Source organism: Camelus bactrianus, chromosome 18, assembly GCF_048773025.1.
Source record: "Camelus bactrianus isolate YW-2024 breed Bactrian camel chromosome 18, ASM4877302v1, whole genome shotgun sequence".
Taxonomy (NCBI): Eukaryota; Metazoa; Chordata; class Mammalia; order Artiodactyla; family Camelidae; genus Camelus; species Camelus bactrianus.
The window spans coordinates 23,578,936-23,600,011 of NC_133556.1; the positions used below are offsets into that span (position 1 = coordinate 23,578,936).

At 39.5% G+C, this 21,076-nt stretch overlaps 1 protein-coding gene across 6 annotated transcripts in view; it reads left to right on the plus strand.

The window, feature by feature from the left end:
* The window catches only part of PARN (poly(A)-specific ribonuclease), a 148,587-nt gene that overhangs the window by 38,136 nt on the left and 89,375 nt on the right, over window positions 1-21,076 (plus strand). For all 6 annotated transcript variants that reach the window (XM_010961112.3, XM_045521250.2, XM_010961111.2 and 3 more), the window contains 3 exons: window positions 14,312-14,367; window positions 15,710-15,796; window positions 20,396-20,470. In XM_010961112.3, coding sequence (XP_010959414.1) covers window positions 14,312-14,367; window positions 15,710-15,796; window positions 20,396-20,470 — 218 coding nt within the window. The remainder of the gene's footprint in view (window positions 1-14,311; window positions 14,368-15,709; window positions 15,797-20,395; window positions 20,471-21,076) is intronic.

Here is a 21,076-nt window from a genome sequence, read left to right on the forward strand (position 1 = left end):
ATCTTTGGAAGGGCAGCTTATGTCGTCAACCATGGAACCTGCAACTGACACTCAAAATTGTTTGAATCATGGCCTTTCCTTGCATTTTTGTGTGTGTGATGTTAAGTTCGTCGTTCAACAGTATTTCCCAACTGCGAGATGTTTATTCATGTTTAAATATTTAAAACAACGATCCTGCTTCTCCACTAAAATCGGCTCCTACTAAATTCAGGTGATGGATTCAAAAACTGGGTTAGATATAGGCTGTCTCTAGTTTATCAGGCATCTCTGCGACCCAAATGAAGAGTAGTCAAAATAAGCTTTGATTTAAAAGCTTAAGTAAGACTGTATACATTTCTAGATCAATTTAGTATTGCTAATTATGTGCGAGATTATTAGAAGAACTGGACAGTAAACACACAACTTCACTTGGAATTGGGGCCTGGGTCCATTCTGATTATTTTTTGCTGAAACCTAGATGCATACCAAAAATAGTTGAGGATTCAGGAATCCTTCTGTGATATTGCACTGAAAATTCTTGCCCAATTTGATTTTTTGCTGTATTTTTCCCCGTCCGTTAAAGGAAGAATATCTTCTTCATCTTTGGGGGGAAAAATTCCAGAAGGATTTGAAATGCAAAATAAGGACTATTTTTATTCTGCATTGGAATAGCTTGGTCTAGTACAGTCGTCCATTTTTAACCCATTTAGGAAGTGGGAAAAGCATTTGCCTCTTTTGACGTCTCTTTCTGTGTTGACACTGACCTCATACTTACATGCAGGTTTCATTTGTGACCTTAAACCTTTATTTTGTTATTTTTTTTCCAAGATTGCCCTTGTAGAAAAACATTCCACAGTTGTCATCAACATTATCTCAAGTGGTTGATCTTAGAAAAGTCTGTACATTTTTCTGAGGGTTGTTTGGTTTGGGCACCAGGCTTTTCTCAGTGTAAGCTTAACCAAATATGCACAGTCCTAATATAAATTTGAATGGGCATTAGACTACTTGCATATGCAAATATATGTTGTTCTGCTCTCATCAGATTTGTGTTTAAAAAGTTAACCTTGAGGGGAGATAAACTCTACCTATTTCTGCATTATTTTAAATTAGCATCTGGCTGTGTTAGGCATGCCTTTTGGAAAAGCTTTATTGAGTCAACTGTTGAGAAGATCCTGAGACAGCTGGTGTTTGAGCAGAACACACAGACTGAATGCAGTACTGGATGCTTTGTGAATTCTGTTTGTCCAGGAGAATGTCCCAGCGGGACTTTACATGGTGCCATTTGTCTCTTTCAAGGCCTGAGCACCTCCCATATTTCTCTTTTCCTTTTTGGCATCAGAATGAAAGCCCTAAGATTGCTGAGCGATGGAAATTGGGATGAGACCACTGCTGATGCCGGGCTATGTGGCTTGTGTTCTTCCTTTATGTCCTAGGCTCTCTGCTCAGGAAATGGTTTACCTTCTTTTATGACCTTGGTCAGTTTTCATCAATGCATGGAAAACCAGACTTAGAGAAGATCCTTTGGTCAAATGCTTTTAGGCTGGAAGGAGCTAAAAATACTCTCTGCTTTTATTTTTTATTACACTGCAGAAAGCATAAAATCAGACTTTTGCCTTTGGTTTTATTAACTGTCATCTGTTTCTGCAAGACACTTTGAAGTCTCCTATAGATAATGCTTTATGTTTTAATTTTTTTTTTTAATGGAGGTATTAGGGACTAAACCCAGGACTTCATGCATGCTAAGCATGTGCTCTACCAACAAGCCATTCCCCTTTCCCACCCATAACCTTTTATGAAGGGTTTTGGGGAGAGGTTATTTTCTGTTTACTTCAGTTCTTAGAAAGAGGAAGGAAATGAGTACATATCTTATTTTGGCTAATCTCTAAGTAGTGGAATTAAAAAGGAAAAATTGCCTACAGTTTGCTGTAGAGGGTGGCGGCCTCATTCTTGACACACGTGTTCTGAGTCTGAATGGGATTCCTGTAGAAATCTAGGTCTTCCTGGGATGACTTCGCCATGTTCTTTCTAAGCTGTAGATGAGGAGACAAGCTGTAAGAAGGAGTGATATGTTCTTGAACAAATTGTTTCCTCCTCCGTAAAATAGGGCGGAACTGTTCACCTCCCATAGAGGTGATAAAGACTGCATGAGATGAAAAGGACTTTGATAGTTCCTAGAACTTAGTTGGTGGCCAGCATGTATTGTTCTCCTTACTTGAAATAGAAGAGAATTTAACATGCTGGGAGGTTTAGAAACATAGATGTAGTAGCAGAACGTGTTTTATGTTTTCAGTTTTATGATAAAGGGGAAAGTTTATTACCATGTGGATATGAAATTAGAGCACTTTTCTTGTACTCTCCTTTTAGTGTTTGCTCATAAAATCAGATGATGATGAAGTATGTCGAATTGTTACATAATGGAAGGAAGATGGCTTTGATTTGGAGCATTTTTTAAAGTTTTGTTATTCAAATGAATCCAGCAGTTTATGGACGGTTGTAAAGGTGTATATAACCATGAGAAGTACAGATGGGGGAGGAATCATTGTGATGCCTGAAATAAAGCACTTCTATGCTTCCTCCCTCTTTCTCCACGGAAAGCAATCACGTGCTGGCAGCAAGTTGTTTTTTCTTAGAATATGCGTGTGCTTCCTGCTTAACAGCAGAGATTTTAAACTGAAGGATTGTAGGAAAAGAAAATACTGAAGATCAGCGCCCAGCCTCCTTTCTTGCCTGCCTTTTCACTGAAGCTGGTCAGAGCCACACTTACTGGCCTCAGGTACTGCAGTGGCCCTTCACGCTGAGCCGTGTGGTGGCCGGGTGACCCACGTGCCCAGAAGAGCAGACCCTGCTTGTCTCTCAGCACAGTGGTGCCTGACCGCCCGGGGGGGCCCTCACTTAACGTTTTCCCGTGCTGCCTGTCCCCCCAACACAGAGGAGCCGAAGGTACTGCAGTAACAAGAGGACAAGGCTAATCTCTTCTGGTTCCCGGTGTTTGCTGTTGGTTTGTAGCATCCCAGGCAATGGATGGAATGTGTCTTTACTGAGATACTGTTCATCTTGGGTGTCAATTAAGTCCATTGTTTTAGGTGTTACAGTAATCCACCCCCTTCAAGTGACTTCCAACTTGCCAACATAAGCAGGAGTTTGTACTGTTGGTAAGTCCTTGGCACAAGTGTCACAGTTCTCCACATAATTGGCTCCTATTTGCATTTAACATTTTAACATCATCAGATTAATTTCTCTAATACACAGCAGTTGTGGTCTCTGGGATCAGGTGTCTGGATTTGAACCCCAGCCCCAGTCCTCATACCTGTGCCATCTTGGACAAGTTAACCCACTTCGTACCTCAGCTTCCTCATCTGTAGCCCAGAACATTGGTGCCCATTTCACAGGGTTGCCATGAGGGTGAAGTGGGAGAGTGGTTGTCATGTGTGCAGTGCCTGGCACATCATGGGCCTCAGTCTGTCCGTGTGTCCCTGCTGTGGGAACATTTATGCTTTGAGGACATGCTTCTCTGACCAGATGCCGGGAGCAAACGGAGAGCTTTTTGTTTTTATAGAAAATACCATATAATTGTACCTTTTGTACTGTACACCCCCTATAAGTAGGGCTTTGTATTCAGTTATAAGCCTTGATTAGAAAAGAGAGGGCAGGGAGCAAAAAGCATGCTTGTAACTAAGTGACGTTCAGGCAGAAGATATGCATGTGCTCTCTTTTCTTGCTTGTTGTTTTCCCCCTGGAGGCGAGGGGTTATTTCTCAGTCTTTGGGCTCTGTAGCATTTTCAACTGTAAATTTTTACTGGGAGAGGAAAGTAAAGAAATAGCATTTACTGCGTGACCCATTGGAAGCGGTTTCTTTTTATTTTTTTTAACAGCTGTATTGGGATATAAATTCATATACCTTACCATTCACCCATTTAGAGTGTACAATTCAGGTTTTGGGTATATGACATTATGAAGTTTTAAAAATTATGGTACAATATATGTAGCATACAATTTGTTGTTTTAACCATTTTTAGGTGTACAATTCAGTGGCATTAATTACATGCACAGTGTTGTGCGGCCGTCACCACTGTCTATTCCAGAGCTCTTTCCTCACCCCAGACAAACTTCTTGATCGTCAGGTGATAACTCCATACTCCCCGCTCACCTAAGCCCCAGGGAACCTCTCATCATGTTTTCTGTCTCTCTAAGTTTGTCCTTTTGTGAGCTGTTTTTTTTTTTTTTTTTTTTTGAGCGGCTCATTGTTTCAATGAGATTTAAAAAATTTTTTTTTTATTTTGGGGAGGAGGTAATTAGGTTTAACTTATTTACTTATGTATTATTTTTATGGAGGTAGTGGGGATTGAACCCAGGACCTTGTGCATGCTAAGCAGGTGCTCTACCACTGAGCTATACCCTCTCCCCGCAGTGAGATTTTAATCTTATTAAAACAGTCACTGTCGTGCAAACACCTGGAGCATTTTTCTTTTCTATTCTTGTTGCTGTCTTATGTTGAGATCACTTCTTGGGCGTGGGAACCTGGAACTGCAGAGATGGGAATTTGTGCATGTCCTCGACTGAGGCTTGCTCCCGGGCTGGGCAGCAGGGGCAGGAGAGAGAGCAGAGGCCCGGGGTGGGCCAGCTGGGTTCTCATCACGCCACCGGGGTGGGACAGCCGTTTTCCGAAGCTAGGTCTGCCCATCCGTGAACTGGAGGTGGTAAACGTCCACCCTGGAGGGTGGCCCTGAGACAACAGAGTCGCACTGGTGGCGTGTAGCGGGTGTGCAGAGTGCAGCTGTGAATGTTTCACCGCAGTGAACTTCCAAGCAAAGAATGTGAACTCCTGTCCCGGTACTGGGGACAGCGGTAGATAAACACAGCAGGCAGTGTGTACTTAGCTTAGGAGCCTTGGGTGACAGTCCCTCTGTGTTGACAGGAGGAAAGAGGCAGAAGTGTGTGGAGCCAGTAAAACCTTTTTTACAGAGAACAGCAACCTAGAAGCCCTCTTAAGAAAACACTTCATAACTGTTACTGTATCTTAATTAAAAAGATCGTGCTGTGAGGACGGAGTGTGAATAAGAAGAAAATGTGTGCTCTGTGCGTTGGTTGCATGTGTGTGTTCGTGGAGCTTCGGATGCTAGGGAGGCTGTGTGATTGTGAGCAGCAGAGGGAAGCGGACAGCCTCCTCCATTCATTTGCCACCAGGAGCATCTGTGCCGTGCAGATCCTTTTCCCCGGGAGCCCCTGGTGATGCCAGGACGAGGAGGCTGGGGAGGCAGTTAATAGCCATGGTGATTACAGGACTCCTCCTTTCCTGGAACTTGGCAGTAGCTGTCTTTTAATTTTATATTAATGGTGCTTGAATAAAGGAGTAATGTCCTCCATCCCCGACATTTTACTGAAAATGGGTCTCGAACCAGGGATGGGGAGCACAGCCATCACTCATCCTAAACTAGTTAGAAGTGGACTGCAGACTGTTGTGGACATTGCTTTTTAATTTTAAAAAGTCCAGGGAGTAGGCCTTTTAGTTGAGGTGGAGTTTATTTCCAGTCTCTTTCAGAGGGTGGAAGTTTTGGAGTCAGGTGCCATGAAGGGTGAAATTCACACTGTTCTAAGTGTTTAGAGCAGCCTTCCAGACTCCCGAAGACTGAAAACTAATTACTCCCTAGTTTACAGAGTGTACTTTTCCCTGGTGTGCAAGGCGTATTTTATCTTCACATCCCTTAACCCTTCATTTTGTGAGTCATGCTCATTTCACTTTGGGTTCCCCCAATTACTAGGATAGAGGGGCTCTCCAAGAGTTGGCTTGGTTTGATTACCCTGGAAGTCAGTACACTGGTTTATAAAGGTGAGTGGAGGGCCTGTTAAAATATCCTGAAGCCTTTAGTGTGATCTTTCTTAAGACTGGGGACTAGCGCCTGTTTCCAAACTAGTTGTTGGCTTCTCCAAGGAAGGGGGCGCTTGCCTCAAGCTGATACTGCCTTATTTAATTTCTGTCTTGCAGTCTTGTTTGCCAAAAGGTTTACCAGGCAGATTGCTTCTATGGCTTTATCAAAAGGCTACTTTTAAAAGAAACCTTAAAAGGCACCCACTCGTCACACCTCTACTTGGCATTGAAAACTGTGCGGGCCCCTAGGGGCTGTCCACATGCGGGTCTGTTCCAGCCTTATATTTACACTGGTCGCTTTAAAGTATATTTCCCTCTGGCTTAATAACTTGTTTAGCATTCTGATAAACAAGTAAATTGTTGAGCTAAAAAATTTAATTAACCCCTGGATATATATTTAAACAGCTTCCCTCCTCCATAGTAGGGTATTATATTAGTTTCCTATGATTGCTTTAACAAATCACTGCAGGTTTAGTAGGTAGGTTAAAACAACAGAAATTTATTCTTTCACAGTTCTGGAGGCCAGAAGTTTGAAATCAAGGTGTAGGTAGGGCTGTGCTCCTTCCAGAGGCTCTGGGGAAGAATCTGCCCCTTGCCTCTCCAGCTTCTGGTGACTGTTAGCATTCCTGGACTTGTGGCTGCATCACTCCAGTCTCGCCTCCACTGTCACACTGTCACCTCCTCTTCTGCATGTGTCCTGTCCCCCTCACCCTCTCTTTTGTAAGGACAGTTATGATGGTGTTGAGGGCCCACTTGGATAGTTCAGGCTAATGTCCTCATCTTAAGATCTTAACCTAATTACTTGTTACATCTTCTAAGATCCTTTTCCCAAATGAGGCAGTGTTTGCAGGGTCTGGGAATTAGAATGTGGACATATCTTTTCAGAGCCCACTTATAGGCACGTTAGTAGTAAAGTCAGCGTTCTTGCCTTGCTTTGGCCCTGGCTATGAATAAGAAGGTAAGAGTTATTTTCAAGACTATTTACCAGTTACTTTGGTGTGATTCAAAGTTTAGCAGTATATGCTTAAGAAATTGAGACTAGCTCCCAAATATCTTCTCTACTGAGCATCTTCCACAGTTCCGAGTATTTCCCCTGCATGGACCGTAGTTTCTGACAGCAACCGTCAGGGGCAGTTAATGATGTCCCCGTTTGAGAGCTGAGGCCATCTCTGGGGGCCCCAGAAACGGCAGAGTCAGGGGTAACCTAGGTCTGTCCTCAGCTGAGAATGGATTCTTCCTCCACAGCAACAGTCTCTAAACAAGACAGTTCCACAGTTAGGGGCACGTTTCTTAAGAGACAACACTAATATCTTTGAAAGATTTCTTTCTCTCTCAGTGTTTGGCTTGAGCAGTGATTCTAGAAGATGTTGACTTTGACCATCGGATTGTGTGGGACTAGTTTCCTCTGACATTTTACAATCTGCTGTTTTATAGGTCCTGCAGACGTTGCCTTTGTACAATGTTTAGCTTAACACTTTTATTTGATATAATTTGATACGGTTCATTTGATGGAGACTGTTGAAATGAGCTGCTGGTTTTCTTTCTTTTTTCCTTTCTCTCCCCCCTCCTTGTGTCTTGTGTTACATCTCTGTTTAAGAAAGGACATGAGTTGGCTTCAGGATAAATGTCGGGTAACGCTCTATTTGTCAAGACATCAAGTGACTAGATTGGAAATTGAATCCCCCCCCCGCCCGCCCCCCAAGTGAAATGGAAATAGCTGGTGCCACAGTAACTCCTTTCTAGCCAGCAGTCGCCCTCTGATTTCACACAAGAGCTTTAGTGAGCAAAATAAATGAGCTTATTTTGTGAGAGATGTCGGCATGCTTCCTACCCTGGATGATAAAATTAGTTTTTTATAGCGCATAAATATGTATAATGATGAGCCCTTGCATACAGGGTTCTTATGAAGTGCGTTTACTGCTGTGCCCTGAAGGAAATACCAAGACCGTTTGCAAGTGCAGTGGAGCTGGCGGTCGTTAGAGGTTTCAGTTTTCCTTTGGAAGAAGGCTTGGGACTGGGGGTGAGGTACAAATTAATTCACTGCTCAGATTGTGCCGAGATTAGATTTTACTCGACATTTCTGTGTCCTGGGCTTTCAGTGGGATGAGAGGAGTGCCGTTTTACTGCGAAATCTCTTTTCTGAGGTGAAGCTTTTTAGGAAGAGAAGTGTCATCTTAAAGAAAGCAGATGAACAAATGCAAATTTTTACCCATCGACTGAAATACTGAATCTCTGGGAGGAAGGAAGAAAAGTTTGGGGGCTTGACAATTTTCCTTTTGTCTTGGGCCAGAGACCAGAATAAACACTGTTCCCCTTTATAAAGACATGCCAGAGCATCAGCAGTCCTAGATCCTTCAGGCCCGTGTGTGTGTATAAGTCTGACCTTACATAGAATGAGCTCTTGAATTCAGACACCGCAGCATATCTGCCAAGCCTGAGCAGTGCTGTTCACTGGTTTTCCTGCTGGTGACCATGGCATTGTGGGGGGGAGTGGGGGCAGCTGTGACTGGAAGGCCCTATGCCCAGGGCGCCCAGGTCATAGCTCTTCCTGCAGTGTAATCATGGGAATGTTGTGCTTTTGACCTCTGGCAACATGGCTCTCTTCTCTCCCTGTTCTTCCTGGTTGCCTTCCTCAGTCTACCCAAAGCTCTTCTCAGATGGCGGCATCATTTTTTGTATCCGGACTCTGCCCCATCACACACACACAAACACACATACACATACACACACACACCACACTCAGAGCTATAATTTAATCAGACCTTAGAGCATTACCAAAAAACCCCCTCATGTCTGGAATCTTTACTTATATCTCAGGTTCTTGCTTCACTGATACACACCAGAGATGATTCAGGACTGAAGTCCTAATTGGTCCCCTAGAGGCTCCTGCGAGGACTCCAGGCTCACTGTTACACATGGAGACTTTGGAAATAGCTCAGGTTAAAAGCCCAGTGTGAGGGGAGCAGAGAGAAGGTGGGGGCCTTGAGTGTAGGGCCTGTAGTGGGAAGGTCTGAGTCTGAGTCTGTCTCTCCTCCCGTGGCGGCCACTGGACGTGGAAGAACCTGCTTCCTCATCCCTTATGTGATAGGGCTGGTGGTTCCCTGCCTGTCCTCCAGACACCAGAGGAGTAAATGAGGCTGAACGAGCAGTAGTAAAGACTGTCATTTTAGTCAGGAACTTTTTCCTTTTAAAAAAATAGTGTATTTTTTCCTGATTGAGTCACAAACTTACCCGCTTGTAATTCCACCAGCCAAAAAGAGAAAAAGCTATCATTTTAATGAATTTCCTAACAGTGTGTTTTCTCTGTCTATCTCATTTATTAATAGAGGTCACTGGACCTCATTTACTACTTGAGATTGTACTGGATATGTAATTTTATAACAAAAAATTCCAATAAGGGATTTTCAAAAGACATTAAAACTAGTGATCAGCGTCATGGAGCTGGCCTTCAGTGGTTTGTCAGGTGGACATATCCTGGTCCAGTTAGAACCCAATCTATGTGTTGGGCTTTTGTCAGGTAGATGCACTGCGACTGCACTGCACTGGGTATTACTAGTTTTTTGGCCAATTTCTTCTTCCTTTTTAAAAAGTTATTTATTTAATGGAGGTGCTGGGGATTGAACCCAAGACCTTTTGCGTGCTAAGCATATACTTCACCACTGAGCTATATTTACCCACTCCCCTGCCAATTGCTTCTCCCCCCAACGCACCTCACTGATTCACTTACTTTCTCTACCATCCATTAGCAGCAGTGGAAAGCATTAAATATTTCCTTTCATTTCTGAATAGAATTATTGGCTTTATTCGTAGACTCGGTAATGCAGAATTTTAAAGAACTATAAAGATTTTTTGAGTTCCCAGAGGTTTCAGCCTCTGTGCGAAGTCTTCCTGAATCACCTGCAAGACTTCTCATGTGCGTTGTTGAATCTCATCTTTGCCCTTTTGGTTTTCTTGCGCACGGCCGCATAAAATGGGTTAATGCTGGCATTGTTTTGCAATCGTTTTTTATTCACTGGACAACTAGGGAATGGTTCAGATGAGCCATAGTCCAAGGCAAGCTGTTGTGTCATCAAAGAATAACCTTCGATCTTAGTGTACTTCTTCTGAGCTGCTTAGTGTGTTTTGTGGTTGCCAAAATCTGGGTCTGAAACTTGTTGTGAAGGTCGGAGAATTCTGATAAGGTTGGAGACATCTGATTCTTTGCATTGTGTGTTCCTCCTTCCAGTGTTGGCCAGCCTAGATGCTGCATTAGTGGCTAAAGTTTGTGATGCTAGATTGTTGACTTGTGGCCAAGTCACAGAAACAGGCTGGACTTTTGCCAGTGAGTTGCCAAGAGAGTAGGTTAAGTAATCTTTTTTTACTTTCTTAACAATGAGAACAATGGCTGTCAGCAGTAGTTTTCCCCAGTTTATCTCTTGAGAGAACCTAGTTGCTTGCCACGGTTGACCTCCTGGTTTTAGGGAGTGGTAGAAGCCTTATGTTACTGCTTCCTGGATTTCAAGGCAGTCCTTGGTGTTTGTTGTAATAGTTTTGTGTTTTTCTAAGCCAAAATGATTTACTTTTTAAACAAATTATTAGACTTAATACTTTTTTAGAGAAATTGATACAAGGCATTATTATCCAGCTGAGTCATAGCAATTAGCAGAACCTTGAACACACTCTTGGAGCCTGGGAATTTGCCTTTCTAACAAGTTCCCAGGTGATGCCAGTGTTGCTGGTGCTTTTGACTAAGTGCTCAAAGTTCTAGGCTCCGGAGTTTTATGTCTGAAATGAAATTCTTCTGTGACTCCAAGCCTTCTTATACAGTCTGGGTCACAGTGTCATACCACCCTGGTCGGAAAAGAATGTGAGCCGATGGCTTTTCGTGAGTGCCGCACAGCACGTGGGCAGCAGAGGTGGGTGGCTTATTTGGATATAAAGGCATTGTCTGCAGCCTGTTCTGTGTAGCCTGTTGAGAGGCTGAGCTGAAATGACCCCGGCTGCTGAGCAGAAGACCCTGGACTAGGCTGTGCTTTACCCGTAAACCTTTCCAGACATGTTTGAAAGCCGAGATCAGCGGCATCACCAGTATAATTGTAGAATATTAAAAAACTGACAAATGCCAAAAAGGGTAAAATTTGTTTTATGGCATCTGGAGTGTGAACTTGAGCCATGCAGTTAATTATGGTAGGATCTTGGTATAAAACTGGACTTTGTATCAAGTGGGAATTTTAAGTTTAGTCTTTGCCGGAGTTAGAGTCCATCCTTCAGAGAATAAATGCTGAAACAATATTTCATCAGAAAGCTTGCAGGAATGTGGCAAGAGCCTCACACTGTCTAGAGGGTCTTTACCGAATTACAGCCGTCTTGACTCTTCACTGAAACAGAAATAACGTTTCATGCAAGCATGGGTCTGAGTGTCTTGTTGATCTCTGCAGATGAAAGGCCGTCTGGAAGAGATTGTTCTTCAATACAATTCACAGTGAAGGAACATCCTTTCATGTGTTTGTCAGCATTCCTGCTTGCCTAGTACATTTTCCTCATATGTTAAAATGAAAAGTCCAGTCAGATGATCTATATGTGAGGAATTTTATCAGATCATCCCAGGAAGTCAGCGTAGGCCTTCTGACAGCCAGGCTGGATGAGGCATGCATACAGTGAAGTGTTTTAATTTTCCCTCAGAAGGCAGGGATGCTACCAGAGCAGGGGCTTGTGAACCGCCTGGCCTAAGGAGGGAGGGAGGCCCTTGGCGAGTTTACTTTGGTTCCGTTCCACAGAGGCCCAGCTCCAGTTTTAGAATCGGTTTCCCAGTTGCATGGGGCGCAGTCTGCCAAGTCACACACAGACTTGGGTCTCGTGTTCTTCCAGGGTTTGGGGCTACTCACTTCTCTCTAAAGCCCAGCCATGAAGGTGGAGGCTAGGGGATGAGTGAGAAGTGCTATTAATATAATTCATTTGAAACGGGTTTCTGTTTAGTTAAAGTATTTAAGCAAACAAAATAGTGTAGGATTAACTAACTTAAAATCTTTTGAGTGTTTTTGCTGAGAATAAATTTTTACTTATTTTAAGCAGAGATGTTACTTAAAATCCAGGTGAAGTGTTAGAGAACAAATAGCCAGTATAATGTTTGAGAAAAGATAGCTATGAAAAAAAATTTTTTAAATATTTGCATGGTGAGATAGTTGGGAAAGTCTACTTTTTAAGTGTCATCCTTGTTTGTATTTATAGAACAATAAGTTTTCGAAACTCATTGTTGAGGCCACATGATTTTTGGAGAAAAACAATATTGTAAAAAGCAATAAAGCAACTACAGACCCAGACTCGTGATTTTACTTTGTATTCCTCTCCTCCACGGCAGGTGAGATGGCGCACAGGATACACAAGATTGATTCAACTGGAATTTTCAGTTGGACTTTCTCTGAGAAAGTCTCCAGTTATTTCCCCTGGGCCTCTCAGTTCTGGTAGCCCTTACTTCTTAAGTTTAAAAAATAGTAGTAAAAGGAATTTTGAAAAACAAAGCTTAATTTTCCCAAAACCATTGGCTTTTTTGGAGGGGTAGGGGGGCATTTTTTATTTTTGTTTTATTGATATCAATGTTTTACAAAGCTGTAAAAGTAGTATAAAATTTTGTGCTTTTTTTTAACTTGAAATTGTATCACAATTTATTGATGTTTTGAAGTTTTCAAAAATTGTCTTAATGTCAATTTTGATTGTTTAATATTCTGTTGAAATGATGAACTGTAATTTACTGACCCCCATGTACTATTGAATCTGGAGGTTGATTTCGATCATTGGTATATTTGACAGTATAGCAATGAATATCTTGTCCATTCAGCTTTTCTTCTTTTTTGGGGGGATGGGGTGGGGGAAGATAACTAGGTTTATTTTTATTTAGTTATCATTATTACTTTTTTAGTGGAGGTACTGGGGATTGAACCCAGGACTTCATGCATGCTAAGCATGAGCTCTACCACTTGAGCTATACCCTCCCCCCAGCTTTTATTCTTCTGTTGAAATTTGGGTACAGATTTTAAATTATTTTTATGGTGCTTGATATGTTCCTTTAACTGTTGATGGAAGTTTTTTTTTTTTTGATTGAGTTTTTAGAAGTTGGGGACCATCTCTAAATTCACTAAATGGAAAATGGAAAATTGAAAATTATGTGAAGTATAAAACTATTGATCCTTCTAACCCAGGACTAACTTCTCAGGTTCTGGTTGTCAATAGTAGTAACAGCTGCTTTCATCGGGAACCTATTATGTCCTGGGAGCTTTTATATGTCTTATTCTCTTCTGGCCTTGCAGGCAGTATTGATTACATTGGTAAACCAGTTACCAGAACCAGAATAGTACAGTTGAGCCTAAATTAGTGAACTAAAAATAAATTTGGTTTCTTAGCCATAGGATTTGGTTCATTAAATTGTAGACTAGGCAACAAGTTCTCAAACCACAGAGTACCATGACTTCGTTTTTTTCTGGCGTTAACAGAACAGTGTTATTCATGCTGCTGGTTCCATTTGTAAACTAGATCATGCCCTGCCTGGCTTTTGAATGCCTGGTAGTAATGTGCCTTAATTGCAGGTCAGTGAAGCCAAACTAATTGCTTGTTGGGCACTTGGATTGCCTTTTTAATTTGCTGTATAATGCAGTCCCTACCAGAAACACACAATATGTCGTTATCTAAATAAAACTCATTAAAATCATCTTACAGACAACAGAATGCCTGATATTTTGTCCCTAATCTTGCAAATAAAAGCAAATTGAATGGCATTACAGAGAGATGTAATTTAAAAGTACTCTTTTAAAAGTGCCTTTGTATCCATTTTTGGAAGATATACATAGAATAACTGCTATTGTTTCTATCAATGTGATAGGTTTTTGTTTTTCACCAAGGATTATTTCACCTTGTGCTTTTAATGTGTTTTAAATGATAGTAATGACACAAGCTTTTGAGATGATCACTTATTTAAGATTGTGCAATTCACCCAGTAAGATTAGTATTCATCCAATGACTGCATTTTGGTTAAAAACAAAAAAACCAAAAAAACCATCTGTGCTGTCATTCTCGCAAAACACCAGTCCATAGGGGTTACCTTTACAGTTTGTGGGCACAGTTGTTCATAGGTCGTTAAGATGGTTAGCACTCTCTAACACTTGTTTTCTCTCAGTTTCTCTGGACTAACAAGGCAGCTCTGCAGAGGACTTTCTGTCAACTCTTTGATTATTAATTTCGTTCACTTAGCTAATATTTATTGAGTAGCTACTGTGTGCCAGGCACTGTTGTAGATGTTGAGGATACCAGTTTTTTTTTTTCTGTTTATAATAAATTTTTAGCCCTAGAGAAAAATTTATAGTCTTAAGTCCTTTTAAAATGATCTTAGAAGTAGGATAATGTAATTAAGAAGCTTCTCCACAAAGATCTAATAGATGCCTATATCAGTTTTTTAGTAGAAATTAGTCCATTATCCGGTTTTCTTTTCTTTTGTAGGTTATTCCTTATGAGAGTCATGGATATCCCCTATCTAAACTTGGAAGGACCAGACTGTAAGTGAATTTTTATTTTCTTATTGCATCTGCACATTTAAGTGTGTGGTCTGGAAGGGATAACAGGAAAAGTATTACTGAAGAATGAGCTTTATTCACTTAAAAATAGGCAGTGATTTTGTGGTTGATATGAATAGTATGCTTAAGTTAATGTTACCCTTGGGCCTTGATTAACTCATCTCTTTACTTAAATTTTCCAGTTTATACATGAATTGAATTTTTTTTTAAAAAATCTTCTCTTCATTATTTTATTTTCACTCAGAACTCTAAATTCATAATTTCCTTTAAATATATATTTATGTAATAGATTTTGAGATGTACTGGCCATGTCAATAACAGTACATTTTCTGTTTTCCAGTTAATTTGAGTGTGTATATGTTTAAGTTTAGTCGGTTGATTTTTTTTTTTTTTTTTTTCCGTTGAAAACCTCAGAAAGCCAGTCTGTTTGGGAGGTGGTTGCTTCTTCTTTTGACTATTCTTTTCCATTGCTGTTTTCCTAGCCTTGGTTTATTTGCCTTATGTTTTGGGTTTGTTTTTTTTGGTTGTGGGGAGGAGGTAATTAGGTTTTTATTTATTTATTTTTAATGGAGATACTGGGGATTGAACCCAGGACTCTGTGCATGCTGGGCACATGCTCTACCACTGAGGTATACCTCCCTCTGTTTGCCTTAATATATGCCATATAGAAACAGGTGAACTATACTTTATACTTGATAATAATAATCATTGCGTGATAGTTTGAAGACATGCTGTGTTGTACCCCATTATAGACTTATGTTTAAATCTGTCATTCTCACAACAATTCTGCAAGCTTAATATCATCATTCCCAACTTATGAGTGGCTGGGGTGGTTAGGTCTCTTGCTCAGAGTTGCACAATTAAGTGGTGAGTATGGGATTAGAAAATAAGATTGTGACTCAGGACTGCCTCTACTTACAGTCCATTTAATTTGGACACTGCGTAATTTTTTTTAGCCAAATAAACATGTGGACAACTAGATTAAAAGGAGAAAGTTAAATGTTTAGTGAAACTTCTTGAACAGAGCAGCCTTTTTTAAATCTCCTTTAAGTAATTTTCACAGGGACTTAATGAACAGAGATGTTTTTGTGTAGAATTGCTAAATTTCAAATTGTTGTGGATTCTATTTAAGTATCAGAGCGTGAGGTCTAGGCTCAGGTGGCAGCGTCCTTCCAGTCCCAAGAATACTTTTAGAGGTCATTTGGTGATCATGAGGCTTTCATAATAATTCCCCAAGTTAACTTGGGCTTAGTTTCATCAGAGAACCACTGATCTGTTGTTCACTTTTCAGCTGCCAACCTTTCATCAAAAATTTGTCTTGTAGTGCAGCCTAAACGTGATCATGTCCTCCATGTGACGTTCCCCAAAGAATGGAAAACCAGCGACCTTTACCAGCTTTTCAGTGCCTTTGGTAAGTAAGTCACAAGTACAGGTGTACTTTAGGGTCCTGCTCTTCTTTTGGTCTAGGTGGTCAGAGGTATATAGATAGCTTTAGCTTGGGCATAAAAGAGATACAAGGTTTTAATCTCACTCATGGAGCTGCTGGGGTTTGGTCCACTGCTGTTTTCATGCTAATGTGATCTGAGGAACTTTCGATAGCACCCTACGATAGAGCACTATTATTAATCCATGGAAAGCAAAATGCAGTTACTATGACTGCCCCTTACTGCTAATTGTGGAAAATAAGTCTAGGAGGAAGATAAGTAATTTTTAAGATGAAATTCAGAGAGAATGTCTGTTTCATAAAGGGAGGCAATTGCTGCTTGACATTAAACAGTCCAAGCAGACAAATACAGATGTTTGAGAGGACCAAGATAGGTGTGTAAAGTAGGGCGGTTTTCTGTTACCTTTTTATCAGGTCAGGTGATTAGGTTAAACTGAACAATCTTCTGATTAGGGTTTATATAGACCATTCTGATTATAAGTCTTCAGCAATGTCTCTTTATTTTAACAAATGAAGTATTTAAGCTGTTTTCTTTGGAAATTAAAAAAAAATTTTTTTTAATTGTAGTACAATCAGTTACAATGTGTCAATTTTGGGTGTACAGCGCAGTGTCCCAGTTATGCATATACATACATATATTTGTTTTCATATTCTTTTTCATTAAAGGTTATTACAAGATATTGAATATAGTTCCCTGTGCTATACAGAAGAAACTTGTTTTTTTTTTTTAATCTACTTTTATATATAGTGGTCAACATTTGCAAATCTCAAACCCCCAAATTTATCCCTTCCCCACCCCCTTTCCCTGGTAACCATACAATTGTTTACTATGTAAGTCTGTTTCTGTTTTGTAGATGAGTTCATACTGTCTTTTTTCCCCTTTTTTTAAAATTCCACATGTGAGTGATAATATGGCATTTTTTTTCTCTTTCTGGCTTACTTCACTTAGAATGAAGATCTCTAGGTCCATCTATGTTGCTGCAAATGGCATTATTTTATTCTTTTTATGGCAGAGTAGTATTTCATTGTATAAATATACCACAACTTGTTTATCTGGTTATCTGTCAATGGACATTTAGGTTGCTTCCATGTCTTGGCTGTTGTATATAATAGTGCTGCTGTGAACATTGGGGTGCATGTATCTTTTTGAATTAGAGTTCCCTCTGGATATATACCCAAAAGTGGGTTTGCTGGATCATATGATAAGTCTATTTTTAGTTTTTTGAGGACACTCCATGTTGTTTTCCACAATGGCTGCACCAAACTACATTCCCACCAGCAGTGTAGGAGGGTTCCCTCTTCTCCACACCCTCTCCAGCATTTATCATTCATAGACTTGAATGGTGGCCATTCTGACTGGTGTGAGGTGATACCTCATTGTAGTTTTGATTTGCATTTCTTGGATAATTAGTGATATTGAGCATTTTTTCATGTGCCTACTGGCCACTTGTATGTCTTTGTTGGAGAATTGCTTGTTTAACACGTCCTCTGCCCATTTTTGGATTGGGTTGTTTGTTTTTTTGTTGTTGTTATTAAGTTTTCTGAGCTGTTTATATATTCTGGAAATTAAGCCTTTGTCAGTCACATCATTTGCAATGGGAATTCTTGCATAAAGTAGAGGCAACAAAAACCTAAATTTCCAATAAGAATGTTTAGTAAATGTTTATGTACCTCCCCAACAGACTAGTATATAGCCATTTAAAAAATAGTTGAAGAGTTTATTAAAAGATGGTAGCATGTTGTGGGGAGGGTATAGCTCAAGTGGTAGAGCACGTACCTAACATACACAAGGTACAAAAATAAATAAATTACCCCCCCAAATTAAAAAAAAAAAAAAGATGGTAACATGTTTATATTTTAGTACTTAGGGTAAAAAGCAGATATAAAGTAGGAATCCTGTATAATTCACATTGTTCTTTTAGAAATTTTGTGTAGGAATCAGACTGAAAGGAAGCATCATGTTGTTATCACTGAATGTTTTAGATAGGATTTTTTCTTCCTTTTTGTGGTTTTCTATATTTCCTAAAATAAGCATGTATTAGATTCTCTAAGTACAGAATGTTACACACTTAATTTTCAGAAAAGTAGGTGAAAGCAGATGTATTTCTGGAATGTTATTCTAATCTTTGCACATAGTCTAAATGACTTCTGAAATTCTAGTCCTGCTTTTTAATTTAAATGCAGATACAGAAATGCAGTTGAATTTCACAGCTCATTTCTTTGGAAAGCTTTTGATGCTGTTGTTGTTTCTCATCTTGTATTGTTAAGTTCTTATCCCGATTTAGTCAAACTTTGTCTATTAAGCAGAATGCTCCGAGTAGGATTTTTTTTATTTTAATTAATAAAAGATTAGCTATGTGTTATTAGGCAGGTTAGCCTCTCTGCATCTGTGTTTCCTCATCAGAGATGATGATGATGATGACAACAACAGTGATACCACCTTTTCACAGGCATGTCACAAGGAGTAAATGAGCTGATCCGTGGAAGGCATTTAGAATAGTATGTGAAGATGGCCAACAGGGATGTGAAAAGATCCTCAACATTGCTAAGTATTAGATAAATGGAAATCAAAACTAGTTAGGTACCACTACACTCTGGTCAAAGTGACCATCATTACAAAGTCAACAAATAACAAATGCTGTAGAGGGTGTGGAGAGAAGGGAACTCTCCTACACAGTTGATGGGAGATGCAGCCACTATGGAAGACAGTATGGGGGGGGTGGTATAGCTCTAGTGGTAGAGCCCATGCCTGCCATGCACAGGGTCCTGGATTCAGTCCCCAGTACCTCCATAATAAGTAAATAAACTAACTAAATAAGTAAACCTAATTACCCCTCCTCTGCAAAGAAATCAATTTAAAGAAAAGTAAAAATTTTAAAAAGAAACAAACAGTATGGAGATTCCTTAAAAAACTAAAAGTAGAGTTGCCATATGATCCAGCAATACCATTCCTGGTCATATATCAGGGGAAAACTCTAATTTGAAAAGAAACATGTACCTCAGTGTTCATAGCAGCACTATTTACAATAGCCAAGACATGGAAGTAACCTAAATGTCTATCGACAGATGAATGGATAAAGAAGTTGGGATATATATACAGTGGAATACCAAAAAAGAACAAAATAATGCCATTTGCAGCAACATGGATGGACCTAGAGATTAATCATGCTAGGTGAAGTAAGTCAAAGACAAATATATAGTATCACTTACACATGAAATCTAAAATATGACACAAGTGAGCTTATTTATGAAACAAAAACAGATGCACAGACAGAAAATAAATTTATGGTTACCAAAGGGGAAAGGGGGTGGGGAACAGGTAAATTAGGAGTTTGGAATTAGCAGATGCGAACTACTATATATAAAATAAATAAACAGCAAGGATTTATTGTATAGCACAGGGAATTATATTCAATATCCTATTATAAACCATAACAGAAAAGAATGTGAAAAAGAAATATATGTGTATAACTGAGTCTCTTTGGTGTACATGAGAAACTAACACAATGTGGTAAATCAACTATACTTCAGCTAAAATGAAAAAAGAATAGTATTTGGCATATAGTAACTACTCAATAAATGTTAGATATTATTATTTATCTAAAAAACACACAGAGTGAAGAGGTAATGAAATACTAGTAAGTGATTTTTGTAATTGAGAAAGTCACAGCACCCCACTGTGCAGCAGGAAGTGAGGGTTTTTTCCTGTAACAGCAAAACAAAGCAGTTTTCAAGCATTCCTAGCGTTCAAAAATTATAGTAGGCACTAAAACATATTTTCATTGCTAAATTCTGGTGATGTTTACCCATTTTAAAAAATTCCAATCGTCTGTATTTTTTCGAGAAGAATGGGAGCAAGACTGGCTTGATCTCTGCTTTTCCCCCGGTTTTCTACAGCCTCACTGTCCCTCCCCTTCCTCTTGGTTCCTCCTCCTGCATTCCATTCTCTTTGCATTTCGCCTTCTTTGAGGATTTGTCTCTGTATGTGAAAATCATTTTGTTCCACTACACTGCTTTCTGCCCCTCTCTGTTTTTCTTTTCTCTATTAGTCTGTCTTGGTTTTCTCTCTCTGACGCCTTCTTTTCCTCGTCCACCGTGTTCTACCTGTTTTCTTTACCTGGCCTTGAGAGCAACCGTTGAATTTTTCTCACTTCTTGCTACGTGGATTTATTTTATGTCCCCCATTCATAGTTTAACTACGTGGTCTTTGATTTTTATTAGTGATCTTGATAGGAAAAAAGTCTCCAGGCCTGATATGAGATTAGGTTGAATGACAGACTGCTCCAGGATTTAATCCAGAAAGATCTTTCTTTTGTTTTTAAAACAAGTTTTTAAAGTTTCTTCTTTTTTCCTGGTTTGTCTCTTTTCTTGAAATTTTAACTGAAATAGTTGCTGTGGGAAATTTAAGTTTTATCTATGTGCAGTGCTGAGATTTTGATCGAATTTTAAACCACCTCATCTGTCTTTAAATTAATGGATATACTGAAATATATCAGATACACAAATGAAATCTGATAGCAATCTAAATGCTAAAATGTTTGCTTTGCTTTTAATTCGGTATTATAGGTAACATTCAGATATCCTGGATTGATGATACATCAGCATTTGTTTCCCTCAGCCAGCCTGAACAAGTACAGATTGGTAAGTGTTTTGGACATTTGTTTTGTGTATTAATTAAAAGTGGGAGCTTGCCTACTTCCCAGGCTAAATGCTGTGGGTTCAGTCAGCTGATTCACAGGCATTGCTGCCTGGTTTGTTTTGAGTTTGTCTGTAAAATAAAGGAAGTAATTGATAAGTGTCACGTGTAGATGAGAAAATAAGACAAATATATTGATTCTTTAGACAGACTACATCACGTATTTTTCACTTTTGTTCCTTTCCCACTGCATTTTCTAAAATGATGGGTGTATTTCCTTTGAGAGTTAGAAGTAGCAAATTGAGAGGAATGGGGGACACCATAAAGTGATTCCTGTAATCCTCTGTACTTTTCCTATTTATTTATAAATGTTTGTGATTTATTTATTCCATTAAATTTGTATCAGATACTTGTTTTACAAACTGAAAGATATTTTATTTGCTTTTAAAATAGGATTGTAAAAAGGTGGAACACCACCTCTCTTGTTGGACCCCCAAATAATTTTGATATTAACCACCACAAAATATTCTATTTTCTTAGGAAGAAAAGTTACTGAATAAAATATTGAAGAAAATATGTATTTTAAAGCTACTTATTCAAATAGATTTCAA